Source organism: Drosophila hydei, unplaced genomic scaffold (assembly GCF_003285905.1).
Source record: "Drosophila hydei strain 15085-1641.00,03,60 unplaced genomic scaffold, DhydRS2 tig00000172-arrow-pilon, whole genome shotgun sequence".
Classification (NCBI taxonomy): domain Eukaryota; kingdom Metazoa; phylum Arthropoda; class Insecta; order Diptera; family Drosophilidae; genus Drosophila; species Drosophila hydei.
In genome coordinates, this window is record NW_022045682.1 from 2,763,303 (window position 1) to 2,785,698 (window position 22,396).

Consider the following 22,396-nt stretch of genomic DNA (forward strand, 5'->3'; position numbering starts at 1 on the left):
ATATAAATATATATATATATAAATATATGTATATATGTGAATGCTTCTCTCTATATATAAGTGTGTGTTTTAATTTCGAAATAATTTCGAGAATTTTAAAAATAACGCATTCGTTGAAAGTTCGTGTAGTGTCCGTTGTTTTGCCTTTTTTATTCGGCCGATTGTCGAAATAAATATATATATATACAGATACATATATACACAGATATATATACATATTTATCGTTTAAATCGCAACGCTCTAGAAGCGTGTCAAATGCGATCATTGCATTATAGCAACTCGTGTGTTTTAGAACACACGCCCCAAGTCAATATTTGAGGAAAACACTATATATATTGTGGGAAGTTCGTAAACTGACGAAGAATCTAGCGAAGTGAGTGATAAATCGGAGTTATTAAATAATCGGTGAAGCAGTGAATCGAGCATTCTGAAACGTTATATAATAGACATAAAAACGGGAAATTGAGTGAAAAACTCGGCATTACGTAATAATAGCAACGCCCCACATAGAGCATACATATAGACACGACGCGGACACGCAAGATCTATATATGTTGCGGGTATATGGCACTGATCTATATTTAGGCGACAACCCACACAAGTCAATCTACGTTGTTGTTGTTCCTTTTCGAACACTGTTTATAAGCAACAACAACAGCAGCGAGGCCTAATTAATTAACTGAATCGAGGGAGGTGTACGAACAAACGAATATCCGGTTACGAAATATACCAAAAAAAAAAAAATTGAAAAGTTTTCGTGGAAATATTGAAACATGTACATATACGGAAAACTCAAATATATATCCAGAAATATATCGAAGAAAAATAAACACACACACACACACCCATAAAGCAAAATCTGTGCTTCGTCTGCTGCCAAAATGGGTCAACAACATAAAATAAACAAACAAGAAAAAAATTTGAAAATTTGAAAACTTGAAAAACATTTTGAGAAATATCCAAAAAAAAATTTTTTTTTCTTTCAAATGCCGTAATATATAGCATAAATCCATGCCTCATATCTAAATAATGGTTTTCTCTTCTCTCTATTACAGGGAAGTTTTGGGCTCACGACGCGATTGAAACAAGAATTTTTGAATAGTCCCAATTTTAATTTCTCGAGTTTTTAAGTTTAAAAGCGAAATTTAACCAAGATGCCGAAGCCAGCAGCCAGCCAGGAGGATGAGGATCCCACCCCATACCTGTTCGTGTCTTTGGAACAAAGACGTATCGATCAATCGAAACCCTATGATTCGAAGAAGAGTTGTTGGGTGCCCGATGAGAAGGAGGGCTATCTCCTTGGTGAGATCAAGGCCACCAAGGGCGATATCGTCTCTGTCGGTCTGCCTGGTGGAGAGGTAAATAATTCCGGACCAATCCGCCCTAGGCTCTATATAGCAAAATGAGTTTTATGGAGTTGGAGCCCAAGCGCTTGCCACACGAACTGACATTTGCCTCAACCAACATTTTTGGTACTACAAAAATGTTGGCTTTAGCAAATGCCATCTAGTGTGGTGCCTTTTGGCTACAGAGATTCTATTCCCAAAACCATAAACTACATAAATGTACTATATATGACTAGGTAAAAGATTTCAAATCCGAGAAGGTGGAGAAAGTCAATCCACCGAAGTTCGAAAAAATTGAAGATATGGCTGACATGACCGTGCTGAACACACCTTGCGTGCTGCACAATTTGCGCCAGCGCTATTATCATAAGCTTATCTACGTAAGTGTACCAAGTCAGAAACTCACTAATATATGGGTTTCTCTTCTTTTCGGTCTCTTTTCTCAAAAAAAAAAAAAAAACAAAACAAAAAAAAACAACTGCTAACCACGCCTAACCAACAACTATAATAAAATGTAAAAAAACTATGATATGTGGGTTACGAAATGGGTCGACTGTTTAAATGACATAAAAAAAACTAGACGAGAGACTTCAAGAAAGATCAGCTCCAGCAGGTGAACCCTCCAAAATACGAAAAAGCTGAGGATATGTCTAACTTGACATACCTTAACGATGCCTCTGTGCTCCATAACTTGAGGCAGAGATACTACAACAAGCTCATCTATGTAAGTAATTGCCGTACCGGTATGGCAATATCACAAAAAAAAAACCAACGTGTTCTATGTTACTAAAAATGCTTTTGAAAACCAAATCATCTGAATAACAAACAAAAGAAAATATTCCAAATTTGAAGCCAAGAAATATGCCTACAAATAAGACTCAAGCATATTTCCATTAACAATTTTTTTGATTTAAAGTCCATAAACCTTTAAAAAACCTACACCTATTTCATCCAGCACTATGAATCCTCTTTCTAAACCTCGCTAAAAACCCATTTACAACTTGTATTTTGTACGCCTTAACAAAGCTTACACTAAACACCAACAAATTTAGCCGTCCAGTCCGATGAAGGCTACACTGGAAATGAAAAAACGGTTGAACACACACACACACACACACCAAATACACAGCACACACAAAAGGATGCTGAGCTGACACCATACAAAGATCAATACAGATCCTCACAAAATTCCTCCAAAAAACCCCCCACACAAAACAAAAACTTTAAACAAGTAACGAACGCCAAAAACTGGTCGACTATGAAAACAAAAACATTACAGGCAACAACAGAAAGTAAATTAGAAATTAGAAAATTCAATAAAAACAATAATAAAAACCCGTTACTAAACTGTCTTCAAAGAGGGCTTCTCTAAAACATGACATGAAAAAAAAAACAATTTATGTCAAAGATCTACCAATGCTTTTAGAGAACCCACAAATCTAACTAAAAAAACCAAAAAAAAAAAAAATGTGAATCTAACAAAATTCGTTAACAAATTATGTATTTTTCTCTTATTAATTTGCACAACTTTCTCTATCCACTCTGACGTATATAGACCTACTCTGGTCTTTTCTGCGTTGCCATCAATCCTTATAAGCGCTACCCCGTCTATACCAACCGTTGCGCTAAGATGTACCGTGGTAAGCGCCGTAATGAGGTGCCACCCCATATTTTCGCCATTTCTGATGGCGCTTACGTCGACATGTTGACCAACCACGTGAATCAATCTATGTTGATCACCGGTGAGTCTGGTGCTGGTAAGACTGAGAACACGAAGAAGGTCATTGCGTACTTCGCCACTGTTGGCGCTTCGACCAAGAAGGATGATTCGCAGAAGAACAAGGGCTCCCTGGAAGATCAGGTTGTGCAAACCAATCCTGTTCTTGAGGCTTTCGGTAACGCCAAGACCGTGCGTAACGATAACTCCTCTCGTTTCGTAAGTACACCCCATCTATCCAAGACCTAGCTATAACTCTACTAAATTCAACTTATTCCTAATCGGACAGGGTAAATTCATCCGTATCCATTTCGGTCCCACTGGTAAACTGGCTGGTGCTGATATTGAGACCTGTAAGTCTTCAATGAAAAATCGCTTAGCACAATCAACTCTTACTATATATATATATCATCTATTTGAACAGATCTGTTGGAGAAGGCTCGTGTCATCTCCCAGCAGTCGCTGGAGCGCTCCTACCACATTTTCTACCAGATCATGTCTGGTTCCGTTCCCGGTGTTAAAGGTATATAAAGCAGTTCACAATATCATCCATCAATCAGCATCCATCCATCTCTATCTCTCTCTCTCTCTCTCACACACATTATATATATACATACAGTATATATACATCTTGGGTAGAGCAAGAGTTGTCTCTTGTCTCTATTTACTATAACTTTCAGTATTTATTTTTTAGCCGTGGTTTAGGTTCAACAACTGAACACAAACACACCCACACACACACACACACACACACACATACACTTACACACCCACACACATACATACAGCCTATATTGATTAATCTCCACTCAAATATCTGTTTAGAAATCTGTGGTTTGAGCGATAACATCTACGATTACCACATTGTCTCCCAGGGCAAGGTTACTGTGCCCAGTATCGATGATGCTGAGGAATTCAACCTCACCGATGTAATTGTCCCAAAAGTTTTTACATTACTTGTTCATTTTATTGTATTTTTTACTTACTACTAGACTACGTATTATCGTAATTGAGTAATTTATATAATTTTTTTTAAATTTAACTCTTTGCTATAGCTATCGTTATCGTTATCGTTTATCGTATATCGTATATCGTAGCGTTTACGTAGGCCAAAGACACACACGTCTATATGCTTTAGCTGTAGCTGACATCTATTCCAAATTGCCAAGCGATACCATCCAAAGAGACGGATTATTGGAATATGTTGAAGGCTTTAAATAGTATCGCGATCCATTAAAAATATATCCTCTCCTCAAAAAAACAAAAACCTTCATCTATCTCCTTCTAACTCATTGATATCCTACTAACACAATATATCTTATGGACACTCCATATTAAATGCCAACATTTCTTACGTTTTCCATATGTGTACCCCCAACCCCACTCCAAAAACAAACACACACTCTTAAACCATATGCGAACTATCGTCGCATGTTGTTCGTCTATGCGATATATTCTATATACATATAGACTACTGTCTGCTATCGAACAACATTTACGACTATCGTATCGTATCACAAGGCAAAACGACAATTCCAAGTGTTAACGATGCCGAAGAATGGATCGCAGTGGATGTAAGGCCATACAGAACATGGTTACTTATACCGATCTATGTCCATAACTGTGCCAACAAACAACATTTGTGTTCTAATCCCAGCTCAAATTAATATACTCTTCGTACACATAAATATCTGTTGTCACTTTAGTGTCGTCTCTATACAAACATGCCTCAAAATTCGAACCTGTCTCTATCTAAATATACCAATTTCAATGTGTGTTAACCACGTCATCACGTTCGTCTTCCCGAAAATTTCATAACGCTTTATCAAATGCCGAAGCTATGCAATCAATATATATATCTATGTAAACCTAACCCTAACCCTAATCCTAACCCTAATCTCTAACCCTAAACACAGCTAAAAAAAAACCTAGTTAGTAGTCGCCGTAGGTAGGGCCGTACTCATTAAATAGAAACAAAACTCTTTTTACACATTTGCAATTTCGTGGAGTATTTGAAATATTTGAATTTAATGTGCAATCAATCAATCAATCCAATCAATAAATAGAGATGGTATTTCTTACCCAACATATTGGTGATTATCCTGGCATTTGCCAAGGTAAAACACGGATACCCGGTGTCAACGATGGTGAAGAATTTGAGTTGACTGACGTAAGTTGACGCAAGAATCAATCAATCAATCCAATCAATCAATCAAAATAAGTAATACCCCAACCCGTAATTGAAACCAACAGAACTTTTGTAAAATATTTCAAAGTATATATATATATCTCTCTTTCTCTCTATCACTTGTATTCTCTGTCTCTCTCTCTCTCTCTCCACAATTTGAAGTTTGATTTTGTAACGTACACCGATTTAAAAAAGTATATTGTAGTAGCTATGATAAACTTGTATATATATTTTACAGTGTGTTAATTTTCAAATGTTGTTCCGGAATTATCTTGCGCTTTTACTATCACACACACTCTGTCTCTTTCTGTCTCTCTCTCTCTCTTTCTCTCTCTCTCTATCTGTCACTCTTCTACTTTCTCTCTGTCAGTAAATGTAAATCTATCGCGTTTTGCACTCTTTACCTAGTTACATGCAACCGTAATACCTATCCCAAAACGCTGGGAGCAGGAGGTCTCTGTAGGCCTAAGCTAACCAAAATTTAGTTATGCAATTCTCGCACTTTGACACCGGGTAGAACGATCGATAAACAAATATGTTTTGTGTATTAGAAATGCCATTAGGTACTTGAGAGAAGCCCGCTCCTGGCTTGAAATAATATCTATATACATCAATTGCACCGGGGTTGGTCTAAGCCCCAGCACACACACACATACACACAGCACAGCTCAGCACACACACACAGTACACACAGAGACACACAGACACACGTACACCGAGAGACCACATTGCTCCTGATTATATCAAAACCATATCTGACTTAGTCCATAAGCTCTGTTCTATTTTTTTCTCGTTGTTGTTGCTGTTTAAACCAAAAAAATACCTTCTCTCCGCCTATATATATATAGAGATGTGCTTCCTCTCTGATAACATTTACGACTACTTTAACGTATCCCAGGGCAAGGTCACTGTGCCCAGTATCGACGACGCTGAGGAATTCCAGCTGGCAGATGTAAGTGACGGCAGTTGAAGGCCCGCACATACATATATGGTAGATAGGGCAACCTATCTAGATATATATGTATTGGGGCTATCTATGTTTCCGGTACTGTCTGAACGACATTCGTACCACACACACCTACACGCCCACAGAATAAATATTTTATATGTTTTTTTTTCTTTTGATTACCCGATTTCCAGTTTCCAGTTTCCAGACCTAGTACTACATATCTTTCTCGCTATATATATATTCAAACATATATATATATAGCCAGTACTTAGTCTTTTCTCTGTGTGTTTTTAATTGGAATGCCCATAGCGTAAGATTTGTATGACGAATGACGTATCCCTGCCCGGTTTTTTTTTTGAGCATCCTTAAAAATCTACTGCAGATTTACCTGTCTGTAACTGTACTTAATACGACTTCAATGGACTGATCTAATTTGTGTTTTTTGGAATGTGTATGCAATTAGTCAATATATATATGTTATATATATGAATCTACGATATCTGTGTGTATACTATATCTCCCGGTTAGAGTGCGATTTGTACCAAATGAAAACCCAACTACACGAGCCTTGCGTACAAATCGCCACAATGTTTAAGTCCTGTGTATGTAGTTCTTCTCTCTAACGGGCTCCTCAACTTGACTTGAGCGCCGTACAGACCAAGAGTTCTCCAATAAATATATGTATATATCCACACACCAATACATCTACATGCACACAGCACGCACGAATGACTGTTCCCCAAGGCCTGCCCCAGTCTGTCTAGTCTATAAGCCAAAGCAAGTTGTCTATCGATTCCGGAATATATTTAAGCTAAACATCCTGGAAAAACCAACCAAGCAACCAACCACACTCTCATGTTGCAACCAAACTTAGCACATTTATAGGTTTACTAACTCTTAATATATATATATATAGAAATATGTTTTGGATCGTACTTTGTTTTACTTAAGCATGCCGCATGAACTAGTCCATAAGCTACACTCAACAAGCGTAGAAAAATAATCGCTGTAATAAATAAACCCAAAAGTAACGCTGATGAAACCTTCCACTAAACACACTATGGAGATGATAATCGGAAAACTAACTTTGCGACATCCATTTGGTATATATAGCAAGCCTTCGACATCTTGGGCTTCACCAAGCAGGAGAAGGAGGATGTCTACAGGATCACCGCCGCTGTCATGCACATGGGTGGCATGAAGTTCAAGCAACGTGGTCGCGAGGAGCAGGCTGAACAGGACGGCGAGGAGGAGGGTGGCCGTGTGTCTAAGCTTTTCGGCTGCGACACCGCTGAGCTGTACAAGAACTTGCTCAAGCCCCGCATCAAGGTCGGTAACGAGTTCGTCACCCAGGGCCGTAACGTCCAGCAGGTCACCAACTCCATTGGTGCTCTGTGCAAGGGTGTCTTCGATCGTCTCTTCAAATGGCTGGTCAAGAAGTGTAACGAGACTCTGGATACCAAGCAGAAGCGTCAGCATTTCATTGGTGTACTGGATATTGCTGGTTTTGAGATCTTCGACGTGAGTATTCGCGGACTGGACAACAACTGCGGCTAGTCAGCTGTGTCTATGGCGGGAGGTCCTGTCTCGCAGTTCCTACTCGCTCCATAGCTGCAGCTGATGAGCTGCTGCGACTGTCAATGAACTCAACTCGAATCCAGTTCGGCTTGACTCATTGACGTCCACACAGCTAACACGTCTCTCTACAAGCTAGGTATTTGGGTTATACTTGGGTAAAAGTTTGGACACGTTCCACCATTCACTCACACACACACACACACACAGACGAAAATAATATTTAGTTTTGCTCAGTTTAATATGTAAATATTCGCCCTATCCCACGTAGTACAATGGCTTCGAGCAGTTGTGTATTAACTTCACCAATGAGAAATTGCAACAATTCTTTAACCATGTCATGTTCGTATTGGAACAAGAGGAATACACCAAAGAGGGTATTCACTGGGACTTCATTGATTTCGGTATGGACTTGCTCGCCTGTATCGAACTGATTGAAAAGGTGCTTAAGCTAAACTCTCTCTATATATTTATATATTTGTGTGTCCACTTCCAATTGTTATGCACAAAAGACAAAAACAAAAAAAAAATAGTTATTTGTTGTATGTTTTAGCACCGATTTATTCGAATATATATGTTTTTCAAAGGCAATTCTCAGCACTTAAGCAACCAGGTAAAAGACTGTCATGTTGTGTGTGAACCGAAGCATCTTTTTATAGCACAGAATTTGTGAATGGATTGATAACATTTCCGTATTCCTTATGTATGCCGGGGCATTCACACTCTCTCTCCATGTCTCTATCTGCCAAGCACCACAGTACTCTGTCTATCCTAAGCACTTGTTTTAAATGTTTACCTTACCTTTGAAATCCTTACCCATGCACCACACATTAGTACAACGGTTTCGAGCAACTGTGTATTAACTTCACCAACGAGAAGTTGCAACAATTCTTCAACCATCACATGTTCGTTTTGGAGCAAGAAGAATACAAGAAGGAAGGCATTGAGTGGGCCTTCATCGATTTCGGTATGGACTTGTTGGCCTGTATTGATTTGATTGAAAAGGTTCGTCGATCTCGATCCGCACTCGACATATACATATATCTTGCACTCTCCCTAAGCACTTAAGTGTTCTTGTTGTTTTCCAATTACTTTAAGGATATATATATATAAATCACTCGCTCTGGCAATTCATCTATAACTGATGAACCCAGTTCGAGAGTATACCTATTGCAGCTATATATATATTTGGATGAGTCTTAGCAGCTCGCCAGAAAGTCACCCACACACACACACACACATCCAAGCGACCTTAGGAAACGTGCATACACACGTCCAAGGGGCAGAAGTCAGAAACCCAAGTAACTAACACAAACATTAAAGACATCCACACATACTTTGATCATCTTTGACTAACCTGGCTATCTATGTTCAAATATTGTTCCGTTTCCGATAAAACTATATACAGTACAACGGTTTCGAACAATTGTGCATCAATTTCACTAACGAAAAACTGCAACAATTCTTCAACCATCACATGTTTGTTTTGGAACAAGAAGAATACCAACGCGAGGGCATCGAGTGGACCTTCATTGATTTCGGCATGGATCTGCAATTGTGTATTGATTTGATTGAAAAGGTACAGCGGCCACAACTATCTTCGAGACAGATAGCCAAACAACTGACCAGCTAAATACACAATTGCCAAAAAAAAAGAATTTTAATAATAATAATAATAATCAGAAAAAAACTGATCTTAGCTAACCATAATTTGCACTGCAAGCAGTTTGATAACCATAGCCATAAGAATGCCTAGACTAAAAAGCCAGCAACTTAATAGATCTAATCTGCATATATATATGTATATATATATAACGAACGGGTAAGTTGTATGTACTAATTGATTAATTGTCTTAGTCTGTATATCTAGTTACGTTCGCCAGTATGTCGCTTGCAACAAAAATGACTCAACTACTTCAAGTCTAATGCGTGCTTCTTACTGAAAAGGGAATTGCGCTTCGAGTTTCAGCTGTACTAAAGTTGGGTGTTTTTGTATTATTCAACAGCCTATGGGTATCTTGTCCATCCTGGAGGAAGAGTCTATGTTCCCCAAGGCCACCGATCAGACCTTCTCGGAGAAGCTGACCAACACCCATTTGGGCAAGTCGGCTCCGTTCCAGAAGCCCAAGCCACCAAAGCCCGGCCAGCAGGCAGCTCACTTTGCTATTGGCCATTATGCTGGTGTTGTCGCATATAACATCACCGGTTGGTTGGAGAAGAACAAGGATCCGTTGAACGACACCGTCGTCGATCAGTTCAAGAAGTCGCAGAACAAGCTGCTGATCGAAATCTTCGCTGATCATCCTGGTCAGTCCGGTGGCGGTGAGCAGGCCAAGGGTGGTCGTGGCAAGAAGGGCGGTGGCTTCGCCACTGTCTCGTCTGCCTACAAGGAGCAGTTGAACAGCTTGATGTCCATTCTGCGCTCGACACAGCCTCACTTCGTCCGTTGCATCATTCCCAATGAAATGAAACAGCCTGGCGTGGTAGATGCCCATTTGGTCATGCATCAGCTCACCTGTAACGGTGTGCTTGAAGGTATCCGTATTTGCCGTAAAGGTTTCCCCAACAGAATGGTCTACCCCGACTTCAAGATGCGGTAAGTGTCAGCCTCGACAACCAAGTAGACATCTAGACATTAGCCATTATACTATATACTATATACTATATACTATATACCACATACTATAGATACGTTAGCTGCTCTTAGCACAAGTCTTGTATATACACTGGAGCTTATGGGCTGGGCCTAGCTGCCTGGCCTCTTCTATTCTTTGTATCTCACTTAAATAAGTATCTAAAACTATTAACTTCTATTGAAATTAACTTTAGTTATATGATTCTGGCACCTGCTGTCATGGCAGCTGAAAAATTGCCTAAGAATGCAGCCACCAAGTGTTTGGAAGCGGTCGGACTGGACCAAGACCTGTATCGCATTGGTAACACCAAGGCACGCATACTTTAATGTATACTCACTTGTTGTTTTGATAAACCCAAGGTCCACTCCAAATGTATATCAATTATCGTATCCTCATTCTTCTATACCAAAATCCAATGTACCAAGTGCTGTCTTCCTATCTAGATATATTTATATATATCTTGTTCTGTGTAGCGAGCTGGAATGAAAGCAAATTTTTTTTTTTTTTTGAGTTTCGCATGTTCAGTACTTCATTATGTTTTATCTGTCTCATATGAACATCAACAGGTACCAGATTTTGAATCCCCGTGGAATTAAGGAAGTTTCAGATCCCAAGAAAGCTTCTAAGGTTCTGATTGAGTCAACCGAGCTGAATGAAGATCTCTATCGTCTGGGCCATACCAAGGCATGAATAAGTTCTCTCTCACTCTTTCTCTCTCTATCAGCTATATATACATGCATTTGTATGAGTGGATGGCTCAACTTTCTATATATATATATATATATATATTTGATGTAGTCAATAATCTATAAAAGCATATACAACTGGATGCCTTTAAAGCGCCAACGCGCCCAAGCATCCAAGAGATTTTACACACACACCAATACAACAAACACAACAACAACAGTGGCTCCAAGTGCCCTAGATCCGAGCATAAGCTAAACAGAAAAACCTTTACAGAATATGATTGAAATTTCATTTTGCAGCTATCAAATTCTGAATCCAGCTGGTATTGTTGGCGTCGACGATCCCAAGAAGGCTGGTTCAATTTTGTTAGAATCGACATCTTTGGATCCCGATATGTATCGTATTGGACATACTAAGGCACAGACTCTTCTTCTTTATACACCCAATTATCAATTATGATTTTAAAATGCATTTTGCGTATACCTAAATTATACTCCTCCAAGTAGTTTTGTCGTATCTCTCTCTCTCTCTCTTTCTCTATCTCTCTCTCTAGTATTTATTTCCCGTACACTTGACGGATATCAAATAACTAGATTCCGCGTATATATATATATCTATATATATATATTCGACTTCTTCTTTTAAACAGAGGCGAAGTTCCAACACTTTTGGGCGCCCTTTCAGAAAGCAGTATTAAAACCTTGCTAGGGGCGCTATTCAGCACTATGATTGTTATGCTCCCCTACCTGAACCCAAAACGAACCCCTTTTCTAGTTTTCGATCCCCACACACACACATACAGAAACACACACATGTACAACCCCCTGTTTTACAGCATGGGTTGCCGTTTGCAGTAGTTGTAATTTGACTTGGCTCGAAGACTTGAAGATCAACTGTAAATAACATTAGCTCTAAGCTAGTTATACTAACCAACCATATCTAGTCTATCTATGTATCGTAGCTCTGTTTATATTTACTATTTATGACACTCATGTTTATATGTTATACGTGAACGACATATAGCTACCAAATCCTGAACCCAAAGGGTATCAAGGGTATTGAGGATCCCAAGAAATGCACGAAAATCCTTGTCGAATCGACCGAGTTGACCGACGATCAATACCGTCTGGGTAACACAAAGGCACGAAACCTTTTTCTATTTCAAACACAAAACAAAACGACAACAGCTGAATAACTCAACTTCAACAAAAACACTTCGTATATGGCTTCCAAAACAGATGTCCAGAACTACACACACACACACACACACACACACACACGCGCACACAGTATCTTCAACCAAAGAAACTAAGCAAAAAGCTTTTGGTTTATACTCTGTGTTTGCTGTGCGCATGTTTCTCTCTCTCTCTCTCTCTACGTTTTTCTCTTTGAATGTACACGAAATCCATATACAAACAAGGACATACGTACAACAAAAAACGAAACCTTTACAGAAAAGGTCCAAGCCACAAACCCCACTCCCACATAGATCCCCGATTCGCAAAAATAAACACCAACAAATTGGTACTATTTTTTTTTTTTTTGGTAGCATTAACTTAGTTAGTAGTAAACACTAATCTACCAGTTATGTTAGTAGTCTACATGCACTAACCAATGTTTGAAAACTATACAAAAAATACCAAACAATTAAACCATTCAATAATACCCACCCATACAGCTACAAGATCATGTGCCCTAAGCAATTGCAGGGCGTTGACAAAGACAAAAAGGCCACTGATATTATCATTAAGTTTATCGATTTACCCGAAGATCAATACCGTTTGGGTAACACAAAGGTATATCAGCGACAATATACTGCACAGCTTGCATGCCACAGCTCACAACATCAAAAAAAAAAAAAAAAAAAAACGCGCACAGGTTCGAATCCCAGCCGGAAATCACATTGCCTGCAGCCATTAGTACGTGGCTTGGGCTGTGATTTCTTGCGTGATTGCTGCGCCTGTAGCTCGCCGGAGTTCAGGCCCCGAGAGAAGTGACATTGCCTAAAGCTATTAGAACATGGCCTGGGCTGTGATTTCTTGAAGGGTTTTTTATTTCTGTAGCTCTATGACATGCATGATCTGTTATCAAAAGTGGGTCTAGCTGCAGCTGTTCGAATCCCGAGGGAAGCCATGCTGCCTGTAGCTATTAGTACATGGCTGAGGCTGTGGTTTCCGGAGGGTTTCGCCAACTACTGCAGCTCCACCTCACACTCACTAGCTCTAGTCTTAAGCTGTATGTCTCATCATAAACTCCTTCATCGAATCTCCATCTAGTTATAATCTATGTGTTGTTCTCTTGTCTTGTTTTATGTTTCGTGTTTTTCGTTTTCGTTTGTACCAAAAATCCATCCTTTATTCTATCCCAGTTCAAACTGTCGAAAAGTGTTTTTGAAGAATTGCTTCCTGCTTGAGCGAAAAAAAATGAAGAATTTTTCGAACTGGGCCAACTCGCGTTGGTCCAGCTCGTGGCTTAGAGCACGCGCAATTTTTGAACCGCGCAGCCTTTTAACTGTAAATTAATCTATTTCTCTCTGATGTTGCCTCGACATCCGTACACAAACACTTGCCAAATATTTAGGTGTTCTTCCGTGCCGGTGTCCTGGGTCAGATGGAGGAGTTCCGTGATGAGCGTCTCGGCAAGATCATGTCCTGGATGCAGGCTTGGGCCCGTGGTTACCTGTCCCGCAAGGGCTTCAAGAAGCTGCAAGAGCAGCGCGTCGCCCTCAAGGTCGTCCAGCGCAATCTGCGCAAATACCTGCAGCTGCGTACCTGGCCCTGGTACAAACTGTGGCAGAAGATCAAGCCTCTGCTCAACGTCAGCCGCATTGAAGACGAAATTGCCGTGAGTAGAAAAACATCTATGAAATACAATTTATATAATTATTCACATAAACTGCTGCTTGTGGTTGATTTTTGAACTTGGACAGCAGTTGTGGCTGGCAATCAAGCATAGCCCTGGCATGTCCGACCCTTCAGGTTGGGTTCCTTTTTGCATTGTTGTCGTGCATAATTGGATGTGAGGCGGCAGCTGCGAGTCGGGCGATCTTTAAATAGACTCACATTAGACTACATGCACTTGGTGCTTTAATTAAGCCACGCCCACATACGCATTCTCCGATCATGCTGATCATGTTAATCATGCTGCTGATCGAGCTACCAAAAATAGATGCTGTCATAATCGTTTCTCACATCTCACATCTTATTTGTGTGAAATGTTTGCTTCACGCTCTGAGGCGAAGCTATGTAGAATGGAAAACTGTTATAGATTGCTGGAATCAGCCCATATACACGCTTATACATGCAGCCATACGCATGTATATGCTGCCATATGAATCCCTTGTGTATATTTCGAGCTATATATCTATAGCTCCATCTGAATGGCTATTCTCGTACAGGCTGGCAGCTCTCAACGTTGTGTTTTTTTTTTTGCTTTTTTAAGTGGCGAGCAGTTGCCAATTAGCTTGCTAATTAAATAATAAAAAGGCAGCGGCGCCAACCAAGAGCAGAGAGAAAAAATGGGTGTCGTATAGCGGGGCGTATGATTAATACGCATACGCCGCATTGGCCCAACTCAATTCAAAAACCAATGATGAGTAATTATAAGCAGCCAAACTATTTAACGTGTATATGTTGTGCGAGCGAGATAGACATATACATATATATATATAGAGAACGATATATATATATAGAGTACACCTGCTGTTGGCTGCGCAAGTGCGAAATGATAGCAAGCGTATGCGAATGCTGTTGGTGAATTATGAATTTATGATGGCAATTACAGATGCCAGAGGCTGGCAAGCAACAGCTGGGTCGCTGGCTGGCTAATTTTATATAGCCAAAAATTGTTAGCATCTGCACAGTGCAGTCGCAGCAGCCATTCCAGTTAGATTTGGACCAGTACGCGGCGCGTTGCAAACGAACAAAAAGAAAATAAAAATACAAAGCGAACGAAAAGAGAAATTAATTCAAAATATATCCAGCTAGTTAAGAGCAAGCAACTGGTTTGAGTTTCTTAATTGCAAATCAAATACAAATCGAGTGAATCTTCAACAATGGCTGACGAAAAGAAAGCCAAAAAAACGAAAAAGGCTGCTGAGGCAGCGCCAGCTGATGCCGCAGCAGCTTCCGAGGAGGCAACTGCAGAGCCTCCAACGGCCAGCGCAGAGCCTGCCAGTGCAGAGCCAAGTGTCGAGCCAACACCACAAGCAGCAGCAGCACAAGAAACTGCAGCGCCAATTGAGAGCAGCTCGTTCAGTAATCCAATCAATGCTTCTAATGACTTACAGCGTCTGGAGGAGAAGGCCAAGAAGGCTGAGGAACTGCATGCCGCTGAAGTGAAAGTGCGCAAGGAATTGGAGGCGCTCAACGCCAAATTGTTGGCCGAGAAGACCGCCCTGTTGGACTCTCTGTCCGGCGAGAAGGGTCAGCTGCAGGACTTCCAGGAGCGCAACGCCAAGTTGACCGCCCAGAAGAACGACCTCGAGAACCAGCTGCGCGTAAGTTTTCACCTAAAAATAACCCAATTACCTATACCATCAAATATCCACATCCATATCCGAATCCATTTAATCCGCAAGCAAATTTATCAAGTGCAATCGACCATGTCAATTGCTCGGCTATTTCGAGAGTTCCGAGCGAGCTGTTGATGTGCGCACTTTGTCTAAATTTAGCCAATGATCGATGGAACCAATATACGCCCACTCACCTTCCTTATATACATATATATATATATATGAGTGTTATATACACAATGTGTTGCTATACAATTTGTGTGTTTGCTCTGGTCTCGATAGGACATTCAAGAGCGCCTGACTCAGGAGGAAGATGCCCGCAACCAGCTGTTCCAGCAGAAGAAGAAGGCCGATCAGGAGATCTCTGGCTTGAAGAAGGACATCGAAGATCTGGAATTGAGCGTCCAGAAGGCCGAACAGGATAAGGCCACCAAGGATCACCAGATCCGCAACTTGAACGACGAGATCGCCCACCAGGATGAGCTCATCAACAAGCTGAACAAGGAGAAGAAGATGCAGGGCGAGAGCAACCAGAAGACTGGTGAGGAACTGCAGGCCGCCGAGGACAAGATTAACCACTTGAACAAGGTTAAGGCCAAGCTCGAGCAGACTCTCGATGAGCTCGAGGATTCGCTGGAGCGCGAGAAGAAGGTGCGCGGCGATGTTGAGAAGTCCAAGCGCAAGGTTGAGGGCGACCTCAAGCTGACCCAGGAGGCCGTTGCCGATCTGGAGCGCAACAAGAAGGAGTTGGAGCAGACCATCCAGCGCAAGGACAAGGAACTGTCCTCCATCACCGCCAAGCTGGAAGATGAGCAGGTCGTTGTTGGCAAGCACCAGCGCCAGATCAAGGAACTGCAGGCCCGCATCGAAGAGCTCGAGGAGGAGGTCGAGGCCGAGCGTCAAGCCCGCGCCAAGGCCGAGAAGCAGCGCGCCGATTTGGCCCGCGAGCTCGAGGAGTTGGGCGAGCGTCTGGAGGAGGCTGGCGGTGCCACCTCTGCCCAGATTGAGCTCAACAAGAAGCGCGAGGCTGAGCTGAGCAAGCTCCGTCGCGATCTTGAGGAAGCCAACATCCAGCACGAGTCCACCCTGGCCAACCTGCGCAAGAAGCACAACGACGCCGTCGCCGAGATGGCCGAGCAGGTTGATCAGCTCAACAAGCTGAAGGCCAAGTAAGTAGAATACCACAGCAAGCTATCTAGATCTTGCCAGCTATTTCAGGTGCCAGCCAGCCAGCCAGCCATACAATCTAGACATGAGTGTGTCACCGATCGTTGATCAGTTCGATCTTCCCTCTCTCTCTCTATCTATATATATATATATATGTATATAATGCAACTGTTGTTCTACTTTTTGCTACTTAGGGCCGAGCACGATCGTCAGACTTGCCACAATGAGTTGAATCAAACTCGTACCGCCTGCGATCAGTTGGCCCGCGATAAGGTAATATGTTGTGGCATATGGGCCACACATATACACCGAAACACAAAGCATGTACACAACTACACACACACACACACACACACACACACTCTATATACGACTACAACTGTGTGTGTGCGTGACTCTCTCTCTCACTGTCTGTGTCTCTCTCTGTCTATCCCCTGAATAAAACGTTTTTTTTTTGGAATTAGTGCGTGAAATAGGCTGCAACTGTGGACCATGGATCACTCGGTCGCTCGCTTCTCGCCTTTTACTCTGCTTTGATATGCCAAAGACAAAAGCAATCTGTAATCCCTTCACTAACCCACACACTCTCTATATGTCTACTCTCTATATATTGTCTAATCCAGGGCTGAGAAGGAGAAGAACGAGTACTACGGCCAGCTGAACGACCTGCGCGCCGGTGTCGATCACATTACCAACGAGAAGGTATATGAATCTATGAATTATCAAATTTCGTCTGCGAACGCTGCTGTAAATTATATGCTGAACGTTTATTGCTCCGAGCACTTTGTATAGAAGTCACGAGACTGCAGTCCCCTAGTGTAAAGTGTAAAATCCGAAACTAAAACGACCCCACTTAAAGAACTATTTTGCCTGCTTTTAATGTACCCCATTACTAATACTGTACAGCTTACACAGAACAAAAGATCACACAGTTTAGAGGAAATTATGGAAAGGGTAATTGAAGAGTTTGCCTTGGCTAATACGCATCCACTTTTGACCACGTTCCACAGGCTGCCCAGGAGAAGATTGCCAAGCAGCTGCAGCACACCCTCAACGAGGTGCAGTCCAAATTGGATGAGACCAACAGGACTCTGAACGATTTCGATGCCAGCAAGAAGAAGCTGTCCATTGAGAACTCCGATCTGCTGCGTCAATTGGAGGAGGCCGAGTCTCAGGTATCGCAGCTGTCCAAGATCAAGATCTCCTTGACCACACAGCTGGAGGATACCAAGCGTCTGGCCGACGAGGAGTCGCGCGAGCGTGCCACACTTTTGGGCAAGTTCCGCAACTTGGAGCACGACCTCGACAACTTGCGCGAGCAGGTTGAGGAGGAGGCTGAGGGCAAGGCTGATCTGCAGCGTCAACTCAGCAAGGCTAACGCCGAGGCTCAGGTCTGGCGCAGCAAGTACGAGTCCGATGGTGTTGCCCGCTCTGAGGAGTTGGAGGAGGCCAAGAGGAAGCTGCAGGCTCGCCTTGCTGAGGCTGAGGAGACTATTGAGTCGCTCAACCAGAAGTGCATCGGCCTCGAGAAGACCAAGCAGCGTCTGTCCACCGAAGTCGAGGACTTGCAGCTGGAGGTCGACCGTGCCAACGCCATTGCCAACGCCGCCGAGAAGAAGCAGAAGGCCTTCGACAAGATCATTGGCGAGTGGAAGCTCAAGGTTGATGATTTGGCCGCTGAGCTCGATGCCTCCCAGAAGGAGTGCCGCAACTACTCCACCGAGTTGTTCCGTCTTAAGGGCGCCTACGAGGAGGGCCAGGAGCAGCTGGAGGCTGTGCGTCGTGAGAACAAGAACTTGGCTGATGAAGTCAAGGATCTGCTCGACCAGATCGGTGAGGGTGGCCGCAACATCCACGAGATCGAGAAGGCCCGCAAGCGCCTGGAAGCCGAAAAGGACGAGCTCCAGGCTGCCCTTGAGGAAGCCGAGGCTGCTCTCGAACAGGAGGAGAACAAGGTGCTGCGCGCTCAGCTTGAGCTGTCGCAGGTGCGCCAGGAAATCGATCGCCGCATCCAGGAGAAGGAAGAGGAATTCGAGAATACCCGCAAGAACCACCAGCGCGCTCTCGACTCCATGCAAGCCTCCCTCGAAGCCGAAGCCAAGGGCAAGGCTGAGGCGCTGCGCATGAAGAAGAAGTTGGAAGCCGACATCAACGAATTGGAGATTGCTCTGGATCATGCCAACAAGGTGAGTCTAACGCGCAGCTACTGGCAATTGCGAGTCAATAACTCAAATGCGATTTCCCCTTTCATTCTACTCAGGCTAACGCCGAGGCCCAGAAGAACATCAAGCGCTACCAACAGCAGCTCAAGGACATCCAGACCGCCCTTGAGGAGGAGCAGAGAGCTCGTGACGATGCCCGCGAACAGTTGGGCATCTCGGAGCGTCGTGCCAACGCCTTGCAGAACGAGCTCGAGGAGTCTCGCACTCTGCTGGAGCAGGCCGATCGCGGTCGTCGCCAGGCCGAGCAGGAATTGGCCGATGCCCACGAACAGCTGAACGAAGTTTCCGCCCAGAATGCTTCCATCTCTGCTGCCAAGAGGAAATTGGAATCGGAGTTGCAGACTCTGCACTCTGATCTGGATGAGCTCCTCAACGAAGCCAAGAACTCCGAGGAGAAGGCCAAGAAGGCTATGGTCGATGCCGCCCGCCTGGCCGATGAGCTCCGCGCTGAGCAGGATCATGCCCAGACCCAGGAGAAATTGAGGAAGGCTCTCGAACAGCAGATCAAGGAATTGCAGGTGCGTCTGGATGAGGCTGAGGCCAATGCCCTCAAGGGTGGCAAGAAGGCTATCCAGAAGCTGGAGCAGCGCGTCCGCGAGCTCGAGAACGAGCTGGATGGTGAGCAGAGGAGACACGCCGATGCCCAGAAGAACTTGCGCAAATCTGAGCGCCGCATCAAGGAGTTGAGCTTCCAGTCTGAGGAGGATCGCAAGAACCATGAGCGCATGCAGGATCTGGTCGACAAGCTGCAACAGAAGATCAAGACATACAAGAGGCAGATCGAGGAGGCCGAGGAAATCGCCGCCCTCAACTTGGCCAAATTCCGCAAGGCCCAGCAGGAGCTCGAGGAAGCCGAGGAGCGTGCCGATCTGGCTGAACAGGCCATTAGCAAATTCCGCGCCAAGGGACGTGCCGGTTCTGTCGGTCGTGGTGCCAGCCCAGCGGTAAGTACAACCACAACAAATGCCCCACACATGCCCAACACTCTCCACATCTGACTCTTTGGCTTACCATTCAACTACAACTCCATCTTCAGTATATATAGTATTACAATTGCCTCTCTATATATGCTTATATATTCTTCCCTTTCATATTTGCGGTACGCGTTCTGCTTCTTCTTCACACCTTCGCACCTCTACGCACAGATTTAAATGCTAAAAGTTGAGGCCCAACCACAAAAATGCAAAAAAACCAAAATAAAAGCTAAAAAAGAAAGAAAATCTATTATGGTTCAATTATGTGTAAAAAATGAAGAAGAATGAAACAGAAAACATGCAAAGAGAATTATAGCTTATAAGAATTAAAATATATATACACTAATAATAATAATATAGATGCATCATACATCGACATTCGGTAGAACAGAGAATTGTAATTAGAGGCAAAACCCCAAGCACCTGGGCGAAAAGAAAGACGAACCAAATAAAACTAAAATCTATTAAAAAAATAAGAAGAAGAAGAAATAACATCAAGAAAGTAAATGAAAGAGCTTCGATAGCAATTATCGATCTATCGAGCCATCGATCAGCTCTAGTACCAACCAATAATGCGTTCATTTTGACAATTTTTCTAACTATGAAGATCAACAGCAAGCAATCAGCATCAATCAATCGACTTTGCTTTCTCTACAGCCATACTGCATACAATATATATAAATAATATTTATATATGCAAAACAAACTATTCTTCCACTATATTATTAAAAAACAACACCAAACACATATATGCATATATATATATATCTCTGCATATATATGTATATATGTATGTATTTGTGTACTGCAGCCTACAGCGTCAAAGGGTGGCCGCTAGAGGGCGCGCTGGAGCAGTAGAAACTTTCTTGACAACATTTGTAAGTGGCAACGCCTGTAAAGTGGAAACGTGCTCGTTCTCGTTCTTGTTGTTCTTGTTGTGTCAGAATGTTGGAAAACTTCGTTTACTTCCTACACACACACACACACACTTACACTTACATATGCACAAGCACAAAAAACTCCTTCAATATCCCAAGCATATTCACTTGGTGTTGTCTCTCTTTCTCTCTCTCTCTCATGAGTTGCGTACTTGTTCATTCGCTCTTGTTCACGCTCTCTACTGAGCTGCGTTCATTCGTCTGAGAAGTGGCGTTCACACTCTCGTATTCATTCATTCCATTCATTCGTTTCGCTCATTTTCAGTGAATTGTTTCGTTCATTTGGTTCATTCATTCGCTTCATTTATTTACTTCATGGTTCACTCATTCGATTCATTTAAATATCTCATAGATTCGCCTCGTTCATCCGCCTCATTCAGTCGTTCATTTGATGTTGATTTCTATTTCGTACATTTCCTCGACCTACAGAATGTCTCGAGCACTTACTTACCTGTCGCGTTGCTCACGCTACCTCGTACTCCTCGTTTATCCAATTATCTATAGATACGCTCGTCTCTCCCCCTCGCCAATGTGTGCACCACGTAACGTGCCGCTAGGCGTTCATTCCAAGCTCCGTTGTTTACTTTTAGTCAAAGAAAATGTCTCAACGAACTTTTAGTGACTCGTCCACCCCTCCCAAAAGCATGTTCTGGCTATTGATAGTATATCATACCGCTTATAGATACTATATATATTAATACTTTTATTCACATTTTAATAAATCGATTCTCTCTTTCTCTCTCTCTCTCTCTCTCTTTTGTTTTCTGCAGCCCCGTGCGACATCCGTTAGGCCACAATTCGACGGATTGGCTTTCCCACCAAGATTCGACCTTGCTCCTGAAAACGAATTCTAAATGCCATTTCATTTTTTAATTTATTTTAAATGATATTTCATAATGATTATGTTTATGATTTAAAGCTTAATTTCTTAATTTAAACAAAAATAATAAAACTATAACAAAATATATATCGAAACGACGGGAGGCACAATGCACTTAGGCAAAAAACAACAACAAAATGTTTAACCGGGCCCCAAAATAATAACGGAAATCTTAAGAACCCGGAACAAGCAATAAACAATATAACATCTGTTTAACAACAACAACAACAACAACAACAACAACAACGATCGACGATCAATGATCGACGGACATAAGTTCTTTGTGAGGGGAGTTGGTAGCACAGCTTTGTAGACGCGACATTTGCTCTCGGACATCTCTCGAGACCTGTTCATTGTATTTATATTTTTATACAACTTTCAAAACGCATTCAACCAACATTAAAAGAAACAAAACAACAACAACTGAGCCCCGTCAATTGTCAGTTAAAAAATAACAAAAAAAAATAGGCGGGGATGTCCTTCAGGAAGTGTCGCAGTTGCATTAATCTAACATGTATCGAATTGTGTCTATATATTAATAACTATTAAATGTGTGCCCAGTTCAGCCGATCTATACAGACAGAGCATACACACTCGCCTCCC

At 42.3% G+C, this 22,396-nt stretch overlaps 1 protein-coding gene across 38 annotated transcripts; it reads left to right on the forward strand.

Annotated features, from left to right (window-relative positions):
- Positions 1 to 286: 286 nt before the first annotated feature.
- On the forward strand, positions 287 to 22,258 carry LOC111602527 (myosin heavy chain, muscle). Of its 38 annotated transcripts, none has more exons than XM_023319651.2 (19): positions 288 to 374; positions 1,057 to 1,359; positions 1,928 to 2,071; positions 2,903 to 3,283; positions 3,354 to 3,417; positions 3,489 to 3,587; positions 3,890 to 3,993; positions 7,315 to 7,722; positions 8,611 to 8,781; positions 9,783 to 10,372; positions 12,123 to 12,240; positions 13,680 to 13,943; positions 15,388 to 15,597; positions 15,895 to 16,781; positions 17,403 to 17,481; positions 17,790 to 18,965; positions 19,040 to 19,945; positions 20,787 to 20,853; positions 21,684 to 21,762. In XM_023319651.2, exons 2-18 carry the CDS (start codon positions 1,156 to 1,158, stop codon positions 20,811 to 20,813), a joined length of 5,832 nt encoding a protein of 1,943 aa, XP_023175419.1. In that variant the 5' UTR covers positions 288 to 374; positions 1,057 to 1,155; the 3' UTR covers positions 20,814 to 20,853; positions 21,684 to 21,762. The 38 variants fall into 38 exon arrangements, with proteins under 38 accessions (XP_023175422.1, XP_023175419.1, XP_023175420.1 ...); XM_023319652.2 differs by lacking the exon at positions 12,123 to 12,240 and adding an exon at positions 12,778 to 12,895; XM_023319649.2 differs by lacking the exons at positions 3,890 to 3,993; positions 8,611 to 8,781; positions 12,123 to 12,240; positions 17,403 to 17,481 and adding exons at positions 6,101 to 6,204; positions 8,048 to 8,218; positions 10,606 to 10,723; positions 16,974 to 17,052 and having other exon boundaries at positions 289 to 374.
- Positions 22,259 to 22,396: the final 138 nt, after the last annotated feature.

What these genes read in the sequence shown, in the direction of transcription:
- LOC111602527 (XM_023319654.2), top strand. Translation starts at nt 1,156, where the DNA reads ATGCCGAAGCCAGCAGCCAGCCAGGAGGATGAGGATCCCACCCCATAC. An exon ending in CTGGTTTTGAGATCTTCGAC is followed by an intron (nt 7,723 to 8,610) that starts GTGAGTATTCGC and finishes ACCACACATTAG; the next exon opens with TACAACGGTTTCGAGCAACT. An exon ending in CTCAACAAGCTGAAGGCCAA is followed by an intron (nt 16,782 to 17,402) that starts GTAAGTAGAATA and finishes TGTCTAATCCAG; the next exon opens with GGCTGAGAAGGAGAAGAACG.